This window comes from Eleginops maclovinus, chromosome 6 (genome assembly GCF_036324505.1).
Source record: "Eleginops maclovinus isolate JMC-PN-2008 ecotype Puerto Natales chromosome 6, JC_Emac_rtc_rv5, whole genome shotgun sequence".
NCBI lineage: Eukaryota > Metazoa > Chordata > Actinopteri > Perciformes > Eleginopidae > Eleginops > Eleginops maclovinus.
In genome coordinates, this window is record NC_086354.1 from 10,396,517 (window position 1) to 10,413,560 (window position 17,044).

A 17,044-nucleotide genomic window follows, 5' to 3' on the forward strand; every position below is an offset into this window, starting at 1 on the left:
TAAAGATAAAGTTGTACCATCACTGGCATAGGAATGATTTCTGGTAATTATTAGAACAAATCAATATGAAACTACAGTAAACCCTGGTTGCGTCATTGCACCAGAGAGTTTCGCTTAGCTGCCACGTTTTTAATTACCTATTTAAAGATTTTTGTACATTCGAAAAATTAAATCAAATAAAATCATTTCATACTGATGAATAACCATAATTGTTTTTGACCTGTACTCAAAGCTTCTATCCAAAGGTTAACTGTTGCGATTGCCCTTTCCTTGCCTCTGTTGACATGGCATTGTTTTCTTACCCTTTGTTTGTCCCTGAGCACAAAGATAACTTGTGAAATTCCTCCTGGCTGCCTTCTGGGGTTAGTTGGTTCAAAGGACAGCATGGGGAAAGCTTGTGACTCAGCTAGTCAGGAAAGGTTTTTATTTTTTGATCAGCAGCAACAGATGATAAGCCCATAAGAAACCAATTATGAACTCTATGTATTTTATGTAATGTAGTGTTGAATCTAAATTGTTAAATTGTTTGTATACCAATTAGTCTGTAATTAAACGAAATTCTAGCAGGAAAACATAGAACATACTTATACTAAAATGACACTTATTAATGTGAAACTAATGGAAGCCAGGAGCTTTCTGATACATCCAATATATATTTTTTGATCATGAAACTATCTGGTACAAATGAAATCGTATAAACCATGCCGGCCAGTAACGCAACCAAAACCTCCCATCATTTCTTGCCAGGTCTTTCCCTGCTTGCCTCTGAACCACAAGTCTCCTTAAAGAGCTGTTCATTAAGGCTCCCATTCCTAGCTTTCCACATTCCTTGTGTCTTTACTATTACATAATAAGAGGAAGCTTCCTTCCCTTATTTTTGAAATTGGAGCTAGCAGGTCACCTCTAAGGGGGTGTTGAGCTTGGTGAAGGGAAGGAGTTGGGTAATCTCTTGCCTTGTCTTCTTTGCAGTTATTCAGACAGCGGACCTCTGTGCGGACTCAACTCCTGATTGCATGACAGGGGAATGACCAGCACAGTGCAAAAGACTGAAAAGGTACTGTTGGTCGTTTTATTCAATTATCACTTTTGTGAATGCAGAAACTCTATATGTTGGAATCTGCTTATTTAGAAAACTAACAAGTTAATCTTGCCACAATAGTAAAAATGTTCTTGTCCGATAGATAAAGGGATGTAACTGGAATTCATAGGTCTCTGGGGGACTCTACTCTTTAATATACAGTCTTATTCATCCTATTTGCAGATCACGTTTTTAATCTTTTGAATGTCAAATATTTATAAAGCAATATGATACGGCCTGTAGCTAAAAGCCACCCATCCTTCTTTAACAAAGAATGATTATCTGTCAAATTGACAAAAAGGACCACATTTTGCAGAATATATTTGTATGTGGACATGAAGATCCTGGTTGTATAATGAACGTTTTTGACAACCAGAACTTAAAACATGGCATGGTTTAAAGCAATCTGTGTATATACATGTTTATATTTGAAGACACAAATCATTCTTCCTTTCCTCCAGGCATCGGTTAATTCACTGTGCCTTTTCTATTTCGCAATCAGAGGTGTGAATAAAAAGCCAGAAGAATGGCCTAATACTGTGGATCTGGCATGTTAGGATTCCTATCGAGAAAGATAAAGTTGCTCTGCTCTTCTAAGACAAGTGCCGCAGCTGTTGTAGAGTGAGAGCTACGTTCAGGCACTTTAAACGATCACTCATCACAGGTCTCCAGCTAGGTACACACCCTTTTTCTCTATATGTTTCATCATGGAATGGTTCTCTTTCCTTTGGCCTTGAAAGAACAAATGTTGTAACTTTGAAATGGTGTTGTCGCTGTTGTCTGCTAATTCATCTTAAAGTATTTCTAAACCCCATAGCTTACATGTTAATCAGTGGACACAGAGGAATCTATTGCACAATTCAAGTCAGCATTCAACAGAAAATAACTAAAGCCATTGCTTATTTAATTAGTTTAGTGTTAGCATGTGGATCACAAAGAATAACACTATGCAACTTATGTGTTTAACCTTGTAATCTCTCTGTAAGTATCGAAAACATTGGAAGGACGGGTCATGTGAGATCAAGGTCAGCATTGAAGACACGTGTCGAGATGATTTCTACCCTTCCCTGGGATCCCTCTGACAGTGAAAGCTGAGCATCAGTTCCTCCTTTGTGCTGCTGCAGGATGAAGTACGGTAAGTAAGTCATAGATCCTGTTTAAAAAAGGATTTATTTTTATTGATTGCATGCTAGCCTAATCAAAAGTCAACACATGTTATATGATGCATGTCATTGTAACATATAAATATATTTTTTGATAATATATGTAATAGAATTCAGGTGTGAATCAATTAACTATGTGTCATAGTTATGCATTACATAAAACTAGACTCATAATATCAAAGTTAGGTAAAGCTTGCTCTTAAACATTCATTTTTTAATGTGTTTAATTCATGGCCGTGGTACAGTTAAATGAGAAGATCATAGGTATGATATAATAGTTTCTGCATTCGCGTCCAAATCTCTCGAGAACTAAAGGACTTTTCATTATGAGAAAATGACTTTTCCTGCCACTATTTCAATATGCATGCAGCACCAGCCCCAAACAGTCAGCTAGAACACACAGGTTACCGATTTAAGATGAAAAAGGTTGTGGAATGGAATGTTTGTTAAGACTTTTAGGTACATTTTGCAAAAGCAACTCTGTAGCATGTAATACCACATCATAAAGGAAATAATTGTTTTGTTCTTTGTCAAATGTGATGATGGGGTAAAGTCCTTTTCAAGCTGGGTTTAATCGGGTTCTTAGTCCTCAATCCATTTGTCTTAAAACTGTATTGGAACTGCCTAAGATATACAATGACAATATATGTTTACCTTGAGTATTAATGTACAGTATTCAAAAAGCTGATATTGCTCTCATATATTGTCAGTCTGATGTATCAATCTGAGTCCATGCTATTTTAGTCACAACGCTGGAGAAAAGCAACAAAATACTTTAAAATGACGATGATCTGCCTAACAAGTAACAGAGCTATTAGGTTTTATTGGTGTCTGTAAAAACTAAATGTATAAGTTTGTTAAAAGATTGACAGATACATCTTTGCATCAATATAACCGAGAGCAGTTCATAGTGACAGCACAAGGTGGCAGGAGAGAGCTGCTTATCATAAGTAACCCCTCATTACTTGTAACCCTCCACAGGAAGTGAACTAATGATTGTATAAGATACTGATTGGCTGCACTCATACTTTATCTAATAAAATAAATGTCTGTTTTCATCTACTCACATCCATATAACAGCAATGTGTTTCCATTGTGATGTGGTGATAGCTGGCCACATATATATTAAACTGCATGTACGTCTCCTCACTGCTCCTGACCTTAAGGTTAATGTACAATGTTCATCTGATTGAAATAAACAAGGACTCGTAGTTTGTTCATTTGATTGCACTTTCCTTTATTCTACAGGTACTTTAAAGACAAAGGGGACCACTTCAGAGGAGATCCCAAAGGTCTTAGGTGGCCATCGGCGAGTTTCACTCCTCCTCCAGCCCTTTCTGTGATGAAGAATGATAAGAGAGTAGACAAAGAGAGACGGATTAGTGACAGAGGACAAAGAAGACTCAACAACAATTGTTACTGAAGGTAACTTGTCTAAAGACAGTGGTGACGTAAGTGTGAAGTAAGTGGTTCTGACAGTTACTCCACATGAAATGGTTTATTGACCTTTACTGTAGTATGTTGGCTTGGACACAAATCATTTGAAAAGCTTGAACATTAATGTTACATTTGTGGCAATGAATCAAACTGGATGTATTTCAACACTGTTTCGAATTTTAAGAATATATGCCTTCAAAATAGATTGACAACAAACAAAGTTGGTAAGTACACAAACATGGCCACAACATTGGCATGTTTTACACAGCATAAGGGCCTTTTTTTTTACTCTATAAAACTATAACTTTATATATGTTATGGTCAACTCACTAATATAAATTAACAGAACATTTTAGACGTTTTGATCCTTTCCAGCTGTAGTTAGCATTAATGTTGCCCTTCATTTTGTGGAACAAAAATGACACGAACACTAACCAAATAAATGTAAAAATACTAAACACATAAAAATAAAATGGATTTTTGAAAGTCTGGTCTGATTTGTTTGCTACCATTGAAAATGATTTACATTTCTATAAATTCAGATTTTGTTTACGTCTTGAATGGGTAACATAGAAATGAAAAATAGTGTGCTATATTTTAAGGAAGTGAAGAGAAGCTTCTCACCTTGGAGCCCACATCGCGGCTCTTGGCACGCAGCTTGTTGACCTGAGACTCAGCAATGTCGGCTCTCTCCTCAGCCTCATCCAGCTCGTGCTGCAGTTTACGGAATTTGCCCAGATGAGTGTTGGCCACCTCCTCCTACAGGATTCAACAAAACACAGGGCCCAGTGTTACTACCAGAGGCATTAAACCTGGGGACATTTGCTGAAGGCTGTTACCTTTGTGTGGTTTATTGGTTTGTAGATTTCTATATTGGTCCAAGTCAGGTAACAATTGAGACTGAGACATTTCATGACCTTAACATGAACATGTTTTATGAACTGTCACTATGTCCCATGACGCCTTTAAAAGTATGTTTTAAGCCCCAATTTATATTTTGCCAAAGGAAGTACATTTCAATAAAGAACCGACGTGTAGATCGTGAGCACACAGATTTGAGACCAGTTTTCCCACACTTACAGCCTCCTCTGAAGCTCTCTTGTAGGCTTTGACCTTCAGCTGCAGTTTGTCAACCAGATCCTGCAGACGCGCCATATTCTTGCGGTCTTCTTCAGTCTGTAAAAAACAAGGGAATAACAAAGAAATGTTGACGATTAATAGTGAAACATGGAAAATGTTCAGAATGTTGTATTAATTTGAAGCAATGAAAGTACACAATCATACTTGATTTTTGTATAGGTAATGGTAATATGCGCATAAAAAAAATCACCTGGTATGTGAGCTCTTTGATGCGTCTCTCATATTTACGGACCCCCTTCACTGCTTCAGTGCTCTTCTTCTGCTCTGACTCCACCTCACCCTCCAGCTCCCTCACCTGAAAACACCAGGAACTTTTTATTTGAAATTCCATTGGATGCACAAGCAGCAAAGATCAAAGTCACACTAATCAATTCAGTTCAACATTGAATTCCAAGAGAATTGTATTTTGCAATTTTTAGCGAATTTTAATTTGATTAAAGCCCTGATGAACTCACTGTACACAGTCTTCCCCAAATCAAACAGAAGATAAAGTTAGCAAGTACCTGATGGAGGGATTTGATCATTATTGTTTAAAAAATGATACTACAGGTTTACAAATATACAATTAATGTTCATCCTACAAAGGTATTTGTATACTGGCAAATTTCTCTTACCCTGGCCTCGAGCTTCTGCACCTGCTTCTTGCCTCCCTTCATGGCGATCTGTTCAGCTTCATCTAGACGGTGCTGGAGGTCTTTGATGGTTTGCTCCATGTTCTTCTTCATGCGCTCCAGGTGAGAGCTGGTGTCCTGCTCTTTCTTCAGCTCCTCTGCCATCATGGCAGCATCAGTGATGGCTTTCTTAGCCTTTTCCTCTGCATTTCTGCACTCCTGCACGGCTTCCTCCACCTCAGTCTGAAGCTGGGAGGCGTCAACCTCAAGTTTTTTCTTCTGGTTTATCAGGCCAGTGTTCTGTAAATTTTAGAGGATGTTAGATGTTACAACATATTTCTAACTGTACTTAATAAAAGTAAAGCTTTATGTTTTTCCAACCAAAAATCTTACTGAAGATGTTACAATAAAACATTAGCACTCACCTGCGAGTGCAGTAGCTGCACCCGTTCACTAACATCCAGCAGCTCTTGCTCAGCAAGTTTGCGGCCTCTTTCAGTTTGCTCCAGAGCAGACCTGAGTTCCTCAAGTTCAGCCTGAAGCAGGTTGTTGCGTCTCTCAATAATGGCATTGTTCTCTTTGAGATCTTCATTTGATCGAAGTGAGTCATCAAGCTGAATTTGGGCGTCCTTAATGGGATGATACCAACCACATCAACGTTCAGTATACAGTTGAATTGAATGGAAATCATCTTGAGAAAGTGAGCCTTTCCTTTTTCTAGTTTACCTTCAGATGTGCATGAACAGATTTAAGCTGTTTCTGAGCCTCAGCTGACTGCCTGTTAGCTTGACTCAGCTGGATCTCCATCTCATTGAGATCTCCCTCCATCTTCTTCTTCAAACGGAGAGCTTCATTCCTGCTGCGACACTCAGCTTCAAGAGAGCTCTGCAGGGTGTCAATGGTCCTCTGCAGGTTCCTCTTGCACTGCTCCATCTCCTCATCTTTCTCAGCTAATTTGCGTTCTATTTCAGCTTTAATTTGATTGAACTCTAGCTGGGCTCTTAGAATCTTTCCCTCTTCATGCTCCAGGGAGGCCTTAGAGACGGAAGATTACAGAGTTTTAATACATAACAGCAGAGGGTTTTGCTTTAAAATGTTTCATTTTGAGGGCCTGTACCTCAGCTTCCTCAAGAGCAGACTGGATCTCCATTTTCTCCTGTTCCAGTTGTTTCCTTAATTTCTCCAGTTCATGAATGTTCTTTCCGCTCTCGCCAAGTTGCTCGGTTATGTCTGAAATCTCCTCTGTGGAATGTCAAGCAGTGTCATTAAAATAGCTTTTCAATTTAATTTATGAAAAAAAGTTTATGAAAGGTTAAAATCCATATTAACTTGGTCACAAGTCCTGGCAGTCGACCTTACCCTGTAAGTTCTTATTCTCTCTCTTCATGGTCTCCAGATGATCCAGAGACTCTTCATAGGAGTTCTTCAGTTTGAAGAGTTCGGTGCTCAAAGACCTGGCCTCTTTCTGAGAGCTCTCCAGCTCACACTGAGACTCTTCATACTTCTGCTTCCACTCAGACAGGACCTACAGTGGATGAAAAGGCCAGAAATAAATGTATATGTGACAGATGATTGGAGAAAGGAAAGATTTAGGGAAACAGCAATCCACGGTTGACAATATATATACGGTATATACCTCACAATACCCTAACAAATGTGCTAAATGGCTGTTAAATAGACATATTTTGACTGAAGAGACATTTTCCACCCTTAATGACATGAATTTAGAATGCTAGTTGAAATACCAAGATACTTTTTCTAATCGTATTCTCAACTGTTAGGGTTCTTTGGAGCAATGGACTCAACCCCTAGCTGATTTGATAAGTTGTTCTGTAGTGTGCTTTAGTTTAACTAAGATGCAACTGTTGTAAGCATGAAGCTGGAAAATACAATAGAAAGCAGGTTTAAAAATCAATTTTAACATAATTATTTGGGTGCTCACAAATACTTGGTAGTTTGTACCTTGTCAAAGTTTCTTTGCTTCTTGTCCAGAGCAGCAGCAGCAGCATTCGACCTCTCCACATCCACCATGAGATCTTCAATCTCATTCTGCAGCCTGTGTTTGGTCTTCTCCAGAGATGAGCACTTGGCATTTACTGCTTCCACAGCCTCCTCAGCATCCTGCAGACGCTGAGCCAGCTTTTTCCTTTAGAAATTAATCATTCAAATTATTTAACAATCCTGGACTTGTAACTTTTTTGATAAAGTTTAAGGAGTACAACTAATATGACTGGCTGCTGGGTCATCTTACAAACAAACTTTTTGTTCGTCTTACATTTTAGTAGGAACATAACACAAACAAAAAGCTGATCTGCTAGACGAAACAAAACGTCTCTTTAGCTACTATATATGAAATAATGAATTTTGATCTCAGAATTTCTTACTTAGCCTCCTCCAGTTCCTCGGTTCTCTGGATGGCATCAGTTTCGTACTTGGTTCTCCACTGAGCCACCTCAGAGTTAGCCTTGGACATGCCGCGCTGCAATTCAGCCTTGGCCTCCTGCTCCTCCTCATACTGCTCCCTGAGCAGGTCACAGTCATGTCGAGAAGACTGCACTGCATGGGCTAAAGCGTTCTTTGCCTGTTGAAAAAATTACGAATGAGTAACACTGGTGAATGTGCTTCCTTTGAAACTTACTGTAACCATGGCCTGAAACTTAGTTTCACCTTGGTCTCTTCTTCTAGCTGTCTCTTGAGGTCATCAACCTGCTGGGTGTAGGACAATTTTCCTCTTGTCAGTTGTGATACCAGAGAGTCCTTCTCTTCCAGCTGCCTTGTGAGCTCACCTTGAATTGGCAAATGCATGGTTATTATTGTCTTCTTTTTTTTTTTACTATTGACTTTTAAACACGTTTCATTATTTATCAAATACAGCAGTTAGTTATAAAGCAAACAATATACCATTTTCTGTTTGAAGTTTTGCTTTTTGCATGTTGAAATCATTAATGCAGCGATGAGCCTCTTCATATTTGGTCTTGTATTCATTCATCTGATCTTCCACTGTCCGACATGTCTTCTCCAGATTTGACTAGATTCAAAATATACATTTGAAATGAACAATTATACCCAAAATGTCCTCATATCTGTATGTCAACAGTATCTAAAGTTGTGTAGCAGTTAAGCAAACCTTTGTCTTCACAATATGTTCCATATTGGAGACCACATCATCCAGCTCCAGTCTGAGCTCACTCTTCTCCTTCTCCAGTTTCTGCTTGACTCTCTGCAGGTTGTCTATCTGCTCTCCCAGATCAGCTACACTGTCAGCTTGTTTCTTCCTGAGTGTGGCAGCAGTGGCTTCATGGTGCAGAGTGGCCTCTTCAAGGTCTCTGCGGAGTTTCTGGAACTCAGCCTCTCTCTTTTTGTTCATCTCAATCTGGACAGACGTTGCTCCACCAGCTTCCTCCAGCCTCTCACTGATCTCCTCCAGCTCTCTGGCCAAGTCAGATCTCTGCTTTTCCACCTTAGCTCGAGCAGCTCGCTCTGCTTCAAGCTCTTCTTCAAGTTCTTCAATGCGAGCCTGTAAATGCAGAAGTATTAGGTTGCTGGTCACTTTTGAATTGTACCAAACTATTAAAAACAAACGTATTCATCCATTACCTGGAGCTCCTTCAGTTTCTTTTGAAGCTGAATTGTCACGGCCTGCTCATCTTCTATTTTACTGCTGAGCTGACTGATTTCAAAATCTTTCCTGTGGTGAAAAGCAGCAGTAATAATTGGAAAAGTTAGTCATCTTTTCTGCAGACATGGTGTAAATACATTAGAATAATGTGTTTACTTTTTCAAATGCTCTTCAAGTTGCTGCTTGTCATTTTCCAGATCCATTAGGCTTTCCTGGGTTAATTTCAAGTCTCCCTCTAGTTTCCTCTTAGCTCTCTCAAGATCCATCCGTATCTTCTTCTCTTGTTCCAAAGAACCTTCAAGCTGGACAATACAATTATAGAAAGTCAAACAGTTATCCCCAATATGCAACGTGCAATAATCTTATGAAAACTAAAAGTTTGCATGAATACAAAGCAGAATTCTTACATCATCAACTTGCTGCTCCAGCTTAGACTTGGCCTTTGTCAGAGAGTTGACTTTGTCTTCCTCACTCTGAAGATCATCCAGTGTTTGCTGATGAGCTTCCTGTAGGGCTTTCTTTTCTTTGGTCAACTTAGCGATGATATCATCCAGAGCAGCCATCTCTTCAACTAGGTTCTTTACCTGGAAAATAAGTGACAAGTATTGAAAAAAGTGTACAGGTTACAGATATGCTTCTTGTTTGTGCATTTCATTTGAAGAAAAAGAGAAATAGCTGAGCCATTGTCATACCTTGTTCTCTGTGGCATGCTTCTCCTTCTCCACCTTAGCCAGAGTTAACTCTAAGTCATCAATGTCTTTCTTCAGCTCAGAGCACTCGTCCTCCAGCTTCCTCTTCTTAGCAGTCAGTTCAGCATTCATCTCCTCCTCATCCTCCAGCCTTTCCGTGAGCTCTTTGGCTTTTGCCTCCATCTGAATTTTGTTTTTGATCAGCCCTTCACATCTTTCTTCTGCATCCGCAAGATTATCTTGCTCCTAAATTGTAGAAATGTTTGTCAGAATATCATAGGTTGCTATATACATGATTTTTTATTATATATGGTTATATTAACATTTTTGCATTGACATGTTAAGAATGCTCTCATTAGACTTACAGCCTGGACATGGAGCTGCAGGTCATTCTTCTCTTGAAGAAGTGAAACCATTTTCTCCTCAAGTTCCTTTCTACGAGCTTCAGATTTCGCAAAGGCCTCTTTCAGCTTCAGGAATTCTTCTTTCATGTTGGCCATCTCCTTTTCTGATTCAGCTGATCTCAACAGAGGTTTAATCTTAAAGAACAACTTCATCCAGGGCCAATTCTTGACCCCCATGAAGGCACGGATGTTCCACTGGATCACCAATAGTGCATCTCTGTCAAAGATAAACCAACGTTATTTCATCCACTGATACTCAAAAAATAATGGTCGATAATTGTTATCATTCATTTGATTGCAGTTCTAAATTCCCTATTGCTCTGACCTCTTTCAACAATTTTCTGGAATTCCACTCTTGCCAGCAAGCCTCTTGCTCTTGCCTGGATGCCAGTGATGATGAGTGACAAACGGTCATCCCTCATCTCCTCCAGTTGACCAAGAAGACCAGCTTTGAAGAACACCTTAAGGAACATGTAGTGTGTTACTGGATAACTTGATAACTTTCATACTCTTATAAATAGAAAGTTGAACTTAAATAAATCCTTGCTTAATGTAACGCGCAGGCCTATTTGATCCGGTCTAATGAGTACCGTTTGGTAGCAAATATAAAAGATAAGATTGCTGAATTGTTTTCATTCAGTTTTCTTTTTTAACATTTTTACTCTACTCATTGTTCTTGTTCTTGTGCTATTTCCATTTACAAATAGTTGTTACCATATATGCTTTCTCTTTAATTAGCTACCTTTGTGTGTCCAAACTTGTACTGATTGTGGTCAATATCTAGAGACCCAAGAAGTTTCTCAGCTCCCTTCTTGCTGTCGATGAACTGACCATCAGGGATGGCAGCAGGATTCAGGATGCGATATCTAGAAAATAAATGAAATTTTAGAGAATAATATTTACATTTTCTTTTGAAAGTATATAACAAACATTAACCATAATAGATTATACCTCTGTTTGAAATCTCCATAGAGGACCCTGTTGGGAAAACCCTTCCTGCAGATCCTGATGCCTTCCAGCACACCGTTACAGCGCAGCTGGTGCATCACCAGAGGGTTCTCCATGGCCCCAGGAGTCTTGGTCTCATTGGGGATGAGGCAGCGTACAAAGTGAGGGTGAGTAGACCTCAAGTTGGTCATCAGCTTATGCAGATTCTCCTGTGGAGATATATTTCAAATCTGTGTTTAGCAGCCAATTTGATGATTATTGTGACAAATAGTTTTCAGCTATCAATATAGAAGTAGCTACGTCTCAGTCATCAGTCTGCACATGATGTAGCCATTCATACATAGATGTGTTTTGACTAACCCTGTGCAAAGCAGACACGGTTTGGAAGGATGAACCCTTCTTCTTTCCACCTTTGCCGCCCTTCCCTTCTGCTTATAAAACAATGTACAACTCATTAGATTGAATTCACAGACACTGGCATAAATTGTTCAATATTGAAGTTCCCAATATGGGAAATGTGAGAGTTAAATTCCCATTAGAGAGAAATGCAGTTTCTTTGGTTTATTCCTACCTGAGTCTGATCCAGCATAATTTGCAAAGAGCAAAGATAGCAGTTTAAGATTGGACTTCTGGTAGAGTCCAACAACAGTCTCATTCAGAGGATCTTTGTTCTTCACCAGCCAGTTGTTGATATTATAGTCAACAGTTCCAGCATAGTGCATCAGGGCAAAGTGGGCTTCTGGTCTCCCTTTGACAACTCTGGGCTTCTGGAAGTTACCAGACTTCCCCAGATGGTTGTCATAGAGCTTAGCTTTGAAGGTGGCATCAGAGGCTTTGGGGAACATGCACTCCTCTTCAAGGATGGACATGATACCCATGGGCTGAAGGGACAAAAATGCAAATTGTTTAAATCGACCATTATAAAAATAATATTCATGAGCATGTACAGGTCCAAACTCTTACCTTTTCAATCAGGTCAATACAGGCTTGCAAATCCATGCCAAAATCGATAAAAGTCCATTCAATGCCCTCTTTCTTGTACTCTTCTTGCTCCAGCACAAACATGTGGTGGTTGAAAAACTGTTGCAGTTTTTCATTGGTGAAGTTGATGCACAGCTGCTCAAAGGTGTTGAACTGTAATGCCATAACATATAGTCATTTTCCATACACATACCCTTGATGCCTACATTAAATACATGAAAAGATGGAGTTGAATATATGTCGTTGCCTATACAATGTAAATGATATAAACGTAAACAGGAGAAGCTCACATCAAAGATCTCAAATCCAGCAATGTCGAGCACTCCAATGAAGTACTGGCGAGGCTGTCTGGTGTCCAGGGATTGATTTATCCTCACTACCATCCACAAAAACATCTTCTCATACACCGATTTAGACAGTGCACCAATAGAATAGTTCACCTAAAGAAAATCCAACAATGAAAAGTTATAGTTAATTGTCCTTATTGTCCACACATTGATAGTTTTACTCTTAACTGTCTTTTTTACCTGCTGGCAACTTTGTCCCTTGGTGACCCACTCATTTCCGACTTTGACTCTCGGGTGACAGAGACCTTTGATGAGGTCGGCAGAGTTCAGGCCCATCAGATATGAAACTTTGTCAGCATCTGAAAAAATACAATGATGGATCCCTCAATAAGCGTCGCCTAATCACCTATAAACACATCAAATGCTGACATGTGTCATATCCCGTTTCTTGGCTGCAGAAAGATTCTCTCACCTTCAGTGCCATCAGCCTCTGCCTGTTCTTCTCGCTGCTTGTTCTTAAATTTCATATTTCCATGATGCATGATGGCACCAGTCAGCTTGTAAATGCCGTTCTTCTCTTCTTGATTGAATCCCAGCACATCAAAGGCTTCCTGAATGGGAAGATGGGTATCACTTTTTATATATAATTTACCTTTTGAATTGTACCGGAGTATTTAGAAGTGTGACCGAAGAGTAAATGTAGCACAATGGTTTAGTAATATTAACAGAAAATAGCTTCAGACATTTAGTCCAGTTTCAATAACGCTTGTAATGATGCCAATACCAATAATGAAAGTTAATATTTCAGTACACTCTTTGAGCTTGTGAATAGCAAAATGTATACAATGGAACTGTTCTTTGTCATGCTATTGACTGTTCCATAAATACATTTAGATGAATCTCTACTTACATCAGTTGCCATCAGTTCGTCAGCATCATTGATAGAGGCTACTGTCGTCTCTCCCTGGGAGATGAAACCGTAGTCATAGGGGTTGTTGGTGATGAGCAACATCTCTAAAAAGCAAAACAGAGATGTTCGTTTTTGTATGTTAGGGATATAACAACGTTGGAACTTCTCGTTGGTACTGGTCCTAAGATTTGTTTTTATTTACCAAGCAGCTCCGGCTTTTTCTGAGACAGAATCTGATAGAAGATGTGGTAATCCCTCTCAGCCTTGAGCTGATAGGTGACCCGGGACTTTTCCAGCAGATCTGCAGTAGTATGAAGTGGTTAGGAGATTGTTGGGAACATAGAAACGGACATGATGAAAGTCTAGAGAAAACACTGCTTACATGTCTCAATGTCAGCTGAGGCCAGCTTTCCACTGGCTGCAAAGTGAATTCTGATGAATTTACCCTAAAGTGTATCACAAAATCAAAATGTTACAATGTTATAGACACAAAGATGTGTTGAATTACAGACAGAAACTTACAAATCTGGAGGAGTTGTCATTCCTGATGGTCTTTGCGTTACCAAAGGCCTCTAAAGCTGGGTTAGCCTGGATGATTTGATCCTCCAGAGTACCCTAGAAGAATACAGGTGTGCAAATTGTATTAGGATAGATTAACAACACACAAAAAATATGCAACTAAACAATCTTATGTTGTGATAGCTTAGCATTGTCACCTTTTTGTCAGTGCCTGCATCCTTCTTCCCGCCTGCAGCTGCAATGCTGGCAAAGTACTGGATGACTCTCTTGGTGTTGACAGTTTTCCCAGCACCAGATTCTCCACTGAAGTCACAAATTATCAAGTTTTTAGAAATGGACAAATGGGAAACACACTGAATCCAGTCAGTTTTTTTAAATCTATGAATAAACATTAGTTGCAATCAGTAAATCCTTTTCAACATTTATCAGTGTTTTCTGTTAGCACACTGCTGCTAACAAAACAGTGGCAATTGATTGAAGTAATGACAGCATTAATGTTTCCTTCTGACTGAATAACACATTTACACACAATTAATACTTAGTGTTATTAAGTTATTAATTTTCTTGCCATTAAATCCATTATTCAGTCTTCATTTATTTTATATTCAGTTATTCTTCCAGACTGCATTAACATGCACAATGTTCTTTACCACTTAACACATGGTGGACACTTGGTAATAGACTCACAAAACCAACATTTCTTGGAAGGCTGATGAATGCCTCCTGCTATAATTCTCAATTGCAGCATAACAAAGAAATTAAAAGATAACTTACGTGATGAGAATTGACTGATTTTCCCTGTCTGGAAAAGAGAAGAAAGGATCACTTAAAGAATATTAGGATTACTAAGCGTTTTTATGCTTCGCTTTTATTAATATATGATAACTGAAAGTGAATTACCAGTTAGCATGTACTGGTAGGCATTGTCAGAGATGGAGAAGATATGAGGAGGAGCTTCACTCCTCTTCTTTCCTCTATAGGCAACAACCACCTCTTGGTTGTAGACTGGCAGCGCCTTGTAGGGGTTGACCGTCACACAGAAGAGTCCAGAGTAGGTCTAGAATGGAAAAAGAAGAAACAAACTGTGTGTAAGAGACAGTCATATTCACCTTCTATGTATTAAAGAAGTGTGTAGGAATATTTGATGGGTACAAGCTTTGCCTCCTAATGGGTTTTAAACCTTATAACTCACATAGATCATCCATGCTGCATAACGCTCTTTGAGGTTAAACAGCACAGCAGGCTCGTGGAGGAAGGTGAACATCGCCATGTCTTCAATTTTATCAAACTTTGGCGGGTTCTGAGGGTGTACATCGCACTCCTTCACAGTGACAGTCTGAAATGGAGATTGTCAATATTAATACATTGTTATAAATCATTCTAGAGCTTTTGTGTATACAGGAAGGGAAGAAATCAAGTCACTGTGCATCAGAGAGTCTGATTTCCACTGCTTCTCTGCCATGTGTGACTAAAGGAAAAATATCCTTATAAATACTTGTTTTAGTTAGGAAACCAGTGCCTGCCAGTTCACTGACCTTCCCTTTTGCAGTCTCAGCAGTGACTTTGTCCCCATCACGGCTTATGACGGAAGCCTTCACATATTCCTCATCAGGATCAGTAACAAAGCACTCCTTCTTCATGTCGAAGGCACGGGTCTGGGCCTCCAGGCGCTCTCGATCTGACTTCCTCAGGAACGGCGCGGCTGGCCCAAACTCTGCCATGGCAGCGTCACCCATTGTTCACCTTGTCTATATAAAAAAAAAAAATCATATGCTTATAAAGAGTCCGATTTGAATTTGTTAATTACTCATACATTGGTGTTGTACCATCATTAAATTCAAATCAAACACATTTGAATCTTTCAGATGCTCTTACCTTAACAAGCCCTATCGATGAGACTGAGGTGGAATAGTCCTGAGGAAATGAACAGTGGAAACTGGTGAGACAAGTCTGCAGTCCACACTAACACAGGTAGTGCTTTAGAGTCAATGTGTAGTGAGTGCTTTCAGAACGCTTGTCTCTACACCTTACCTTGAGATAGAATGGTGACCTATTGGGCGTTGTACCATGGGCTCTTTATAAACAAAGCCTCTCTTCCAAATATGGAGGAGCGTTGAGGGTGCAGGAATGTTATTGTGTCTGCGTGGGTTTGGGGGTTCTTAGAGGGAGGGGGTTAATGAGTTCCCATGTGCAATATAGAAATCAGCAGGTCCGAGTCTTATCAGTGATGGGGTCTGCTGACAAAGCCATATTAGGAGCTCCATGCACTCAAGTGATTAATCATAGGTACCCTCAAGCAGCCAGGGACACCAACTCAATCTTTAAATAGACACAGGGAGGAATTATTTTCCCGTCATCTCTTAAATGTGCTTCTGTTAAAGGCACATTACATGTTGTACTGAGCAGAAGCATCCCCCCCCTCAGACCAGCATGACTGAAAATGTAACATTTGTGTAAATATGATTTAATAGATTTATATAGATTGAGATATAATACAATTTCATATACATGGTGAGGTGTTCATCTTAAGGATGTCCAATAATGTACATTTGAGTTTTACTTTCAGTATTTATTGGCACTGCCTTTTTCTGTATAAGAAATTAACAATGTGGACAAACGACTATCAGATAACGATATTACAGTTTACACAAATGCTAGCAAACACAGAAAAATATTGATCAAATTCAAATCAAAGCAGGTTAAGGACAACAATAAATAAATGATGAAAAACTTGAAAATGTTTGAGTTTAATTAGGTATATATTATTTGTCATCGCCATGTCTTCAATTTGATCAAACTTGAACGAGATGCACACCACCCTCATTCACTGTGTCTAAAATGGACATATTAATACATTGTTATAAATCATACATGGTTTATATTAAAATCAAGCAGGTTAAGGAGAACAACAAAGAAATCCTTAAAAACGGTGAAATTAGTGAATTCAAATAGTTTAAGGTACATGTTATATGTCTATTTTGTTTTCCATATTTGTGATAAGAATATGGAAATCCTTACATTTGTATTCTATAAAGGTTTTCATTGGAAAAGATAAACTCTTAAATGTTTAATTATTTAGAAATTGAGAAATAATGAATTAGACTTTATTCAAGCATATTCTTTGCTTTATATGCTGTAATTCAGAGTATTCCTTCAATGTAGTCTGCTGGTTTTGTTGTGTAAACACAAAGGAAGACACAGAAAATCTCTGAGGAGATATTCTAGAGAAGTATGTCAAGTATGGGTCTCCATTACCCA

General features: G+C 38.9%; 1 protein-coding gene and 1 long non-coding RNA gene across 2 annotated transcripts in view; one reads left to right on the plus strand and one right to left on the minus strand.

The window, feature by feature from the left end:
* Positions 1-4,148, plus strand: part of LOC134866218 (uncharacterized) — a 17,810-nt gene extending 13,662 nt beyond the window's left edge. The window contains exons 4-7 of the long non-coding RNA XR_010166027.1: positions 970-1,054; positions 1,581-1,754; positions 2,065-2,213; positions 3,490-4,148. This is a non-coding gene — a long non-coding RNA (uncharacterized LOC134866218). The remainder of the gene's footprint in view (positions 1-969; positions 1,055-1,580; positions 1,755-2,064; positions 2,214-3,489) is intronic.
* Positions 3,454-16,227, minus strand: LOC134866217 (myosin-7). The gene is made up of 38 exons (XM_063886251.1): positions 15,662-16,227; positions 15,322-15,534; positions 14,979-15,122; positions 14,687-14,843; positions 14,561-14,588; positions 13,984-14,089; positions 13,790-13,882; positions 13,650-13,713; positions 13,470-13,568; positions 13,268-13,371; positions 12,830-12,968; positions 12,598-12,716; positions 12,361-12,510; positions 12,053-12,223; positions 11,661-11,970; positions 11,450-11,517; positions 11,093-11,298; positions 10,884-11,007; positions 10,468-10,602; positions 10,103-10,360; positions 9,741-9,983; positions 9,456-9,632; positions 9,205-9,350; positions 9,027-9,117; positions 8,557-8,946; positions 8,331-8,457; positions 8,097-8,215; positions 7,814-8,010; positions 7,392-7,575; positions 6,789-6,954; positions 6,547-6,671; positions 6,156-6,464; positions 5,855-6,058; positions 5,433-5,729; positions 5,009-5,113; positions 4,759-4,854; positions 4,303-4,437; positions 3,454-3,578 (listed from the first exon to the last, which is right to left on the minus strand). Exons 2-38 carry the CDS (start codon positions 15,520-15,522, stop codon positions 3,558-3,560), a joined length of 5,808 nt encoding a protein of 1,935 aa, XP_063742321.1. The 5' UTR covers positions 15,523-15,534; positions 15,662-16,227; the 3' UTR covers positions 3,454-3,557.
* Positions 16,228-17,044: the final 817 nt, after the last annotated feature.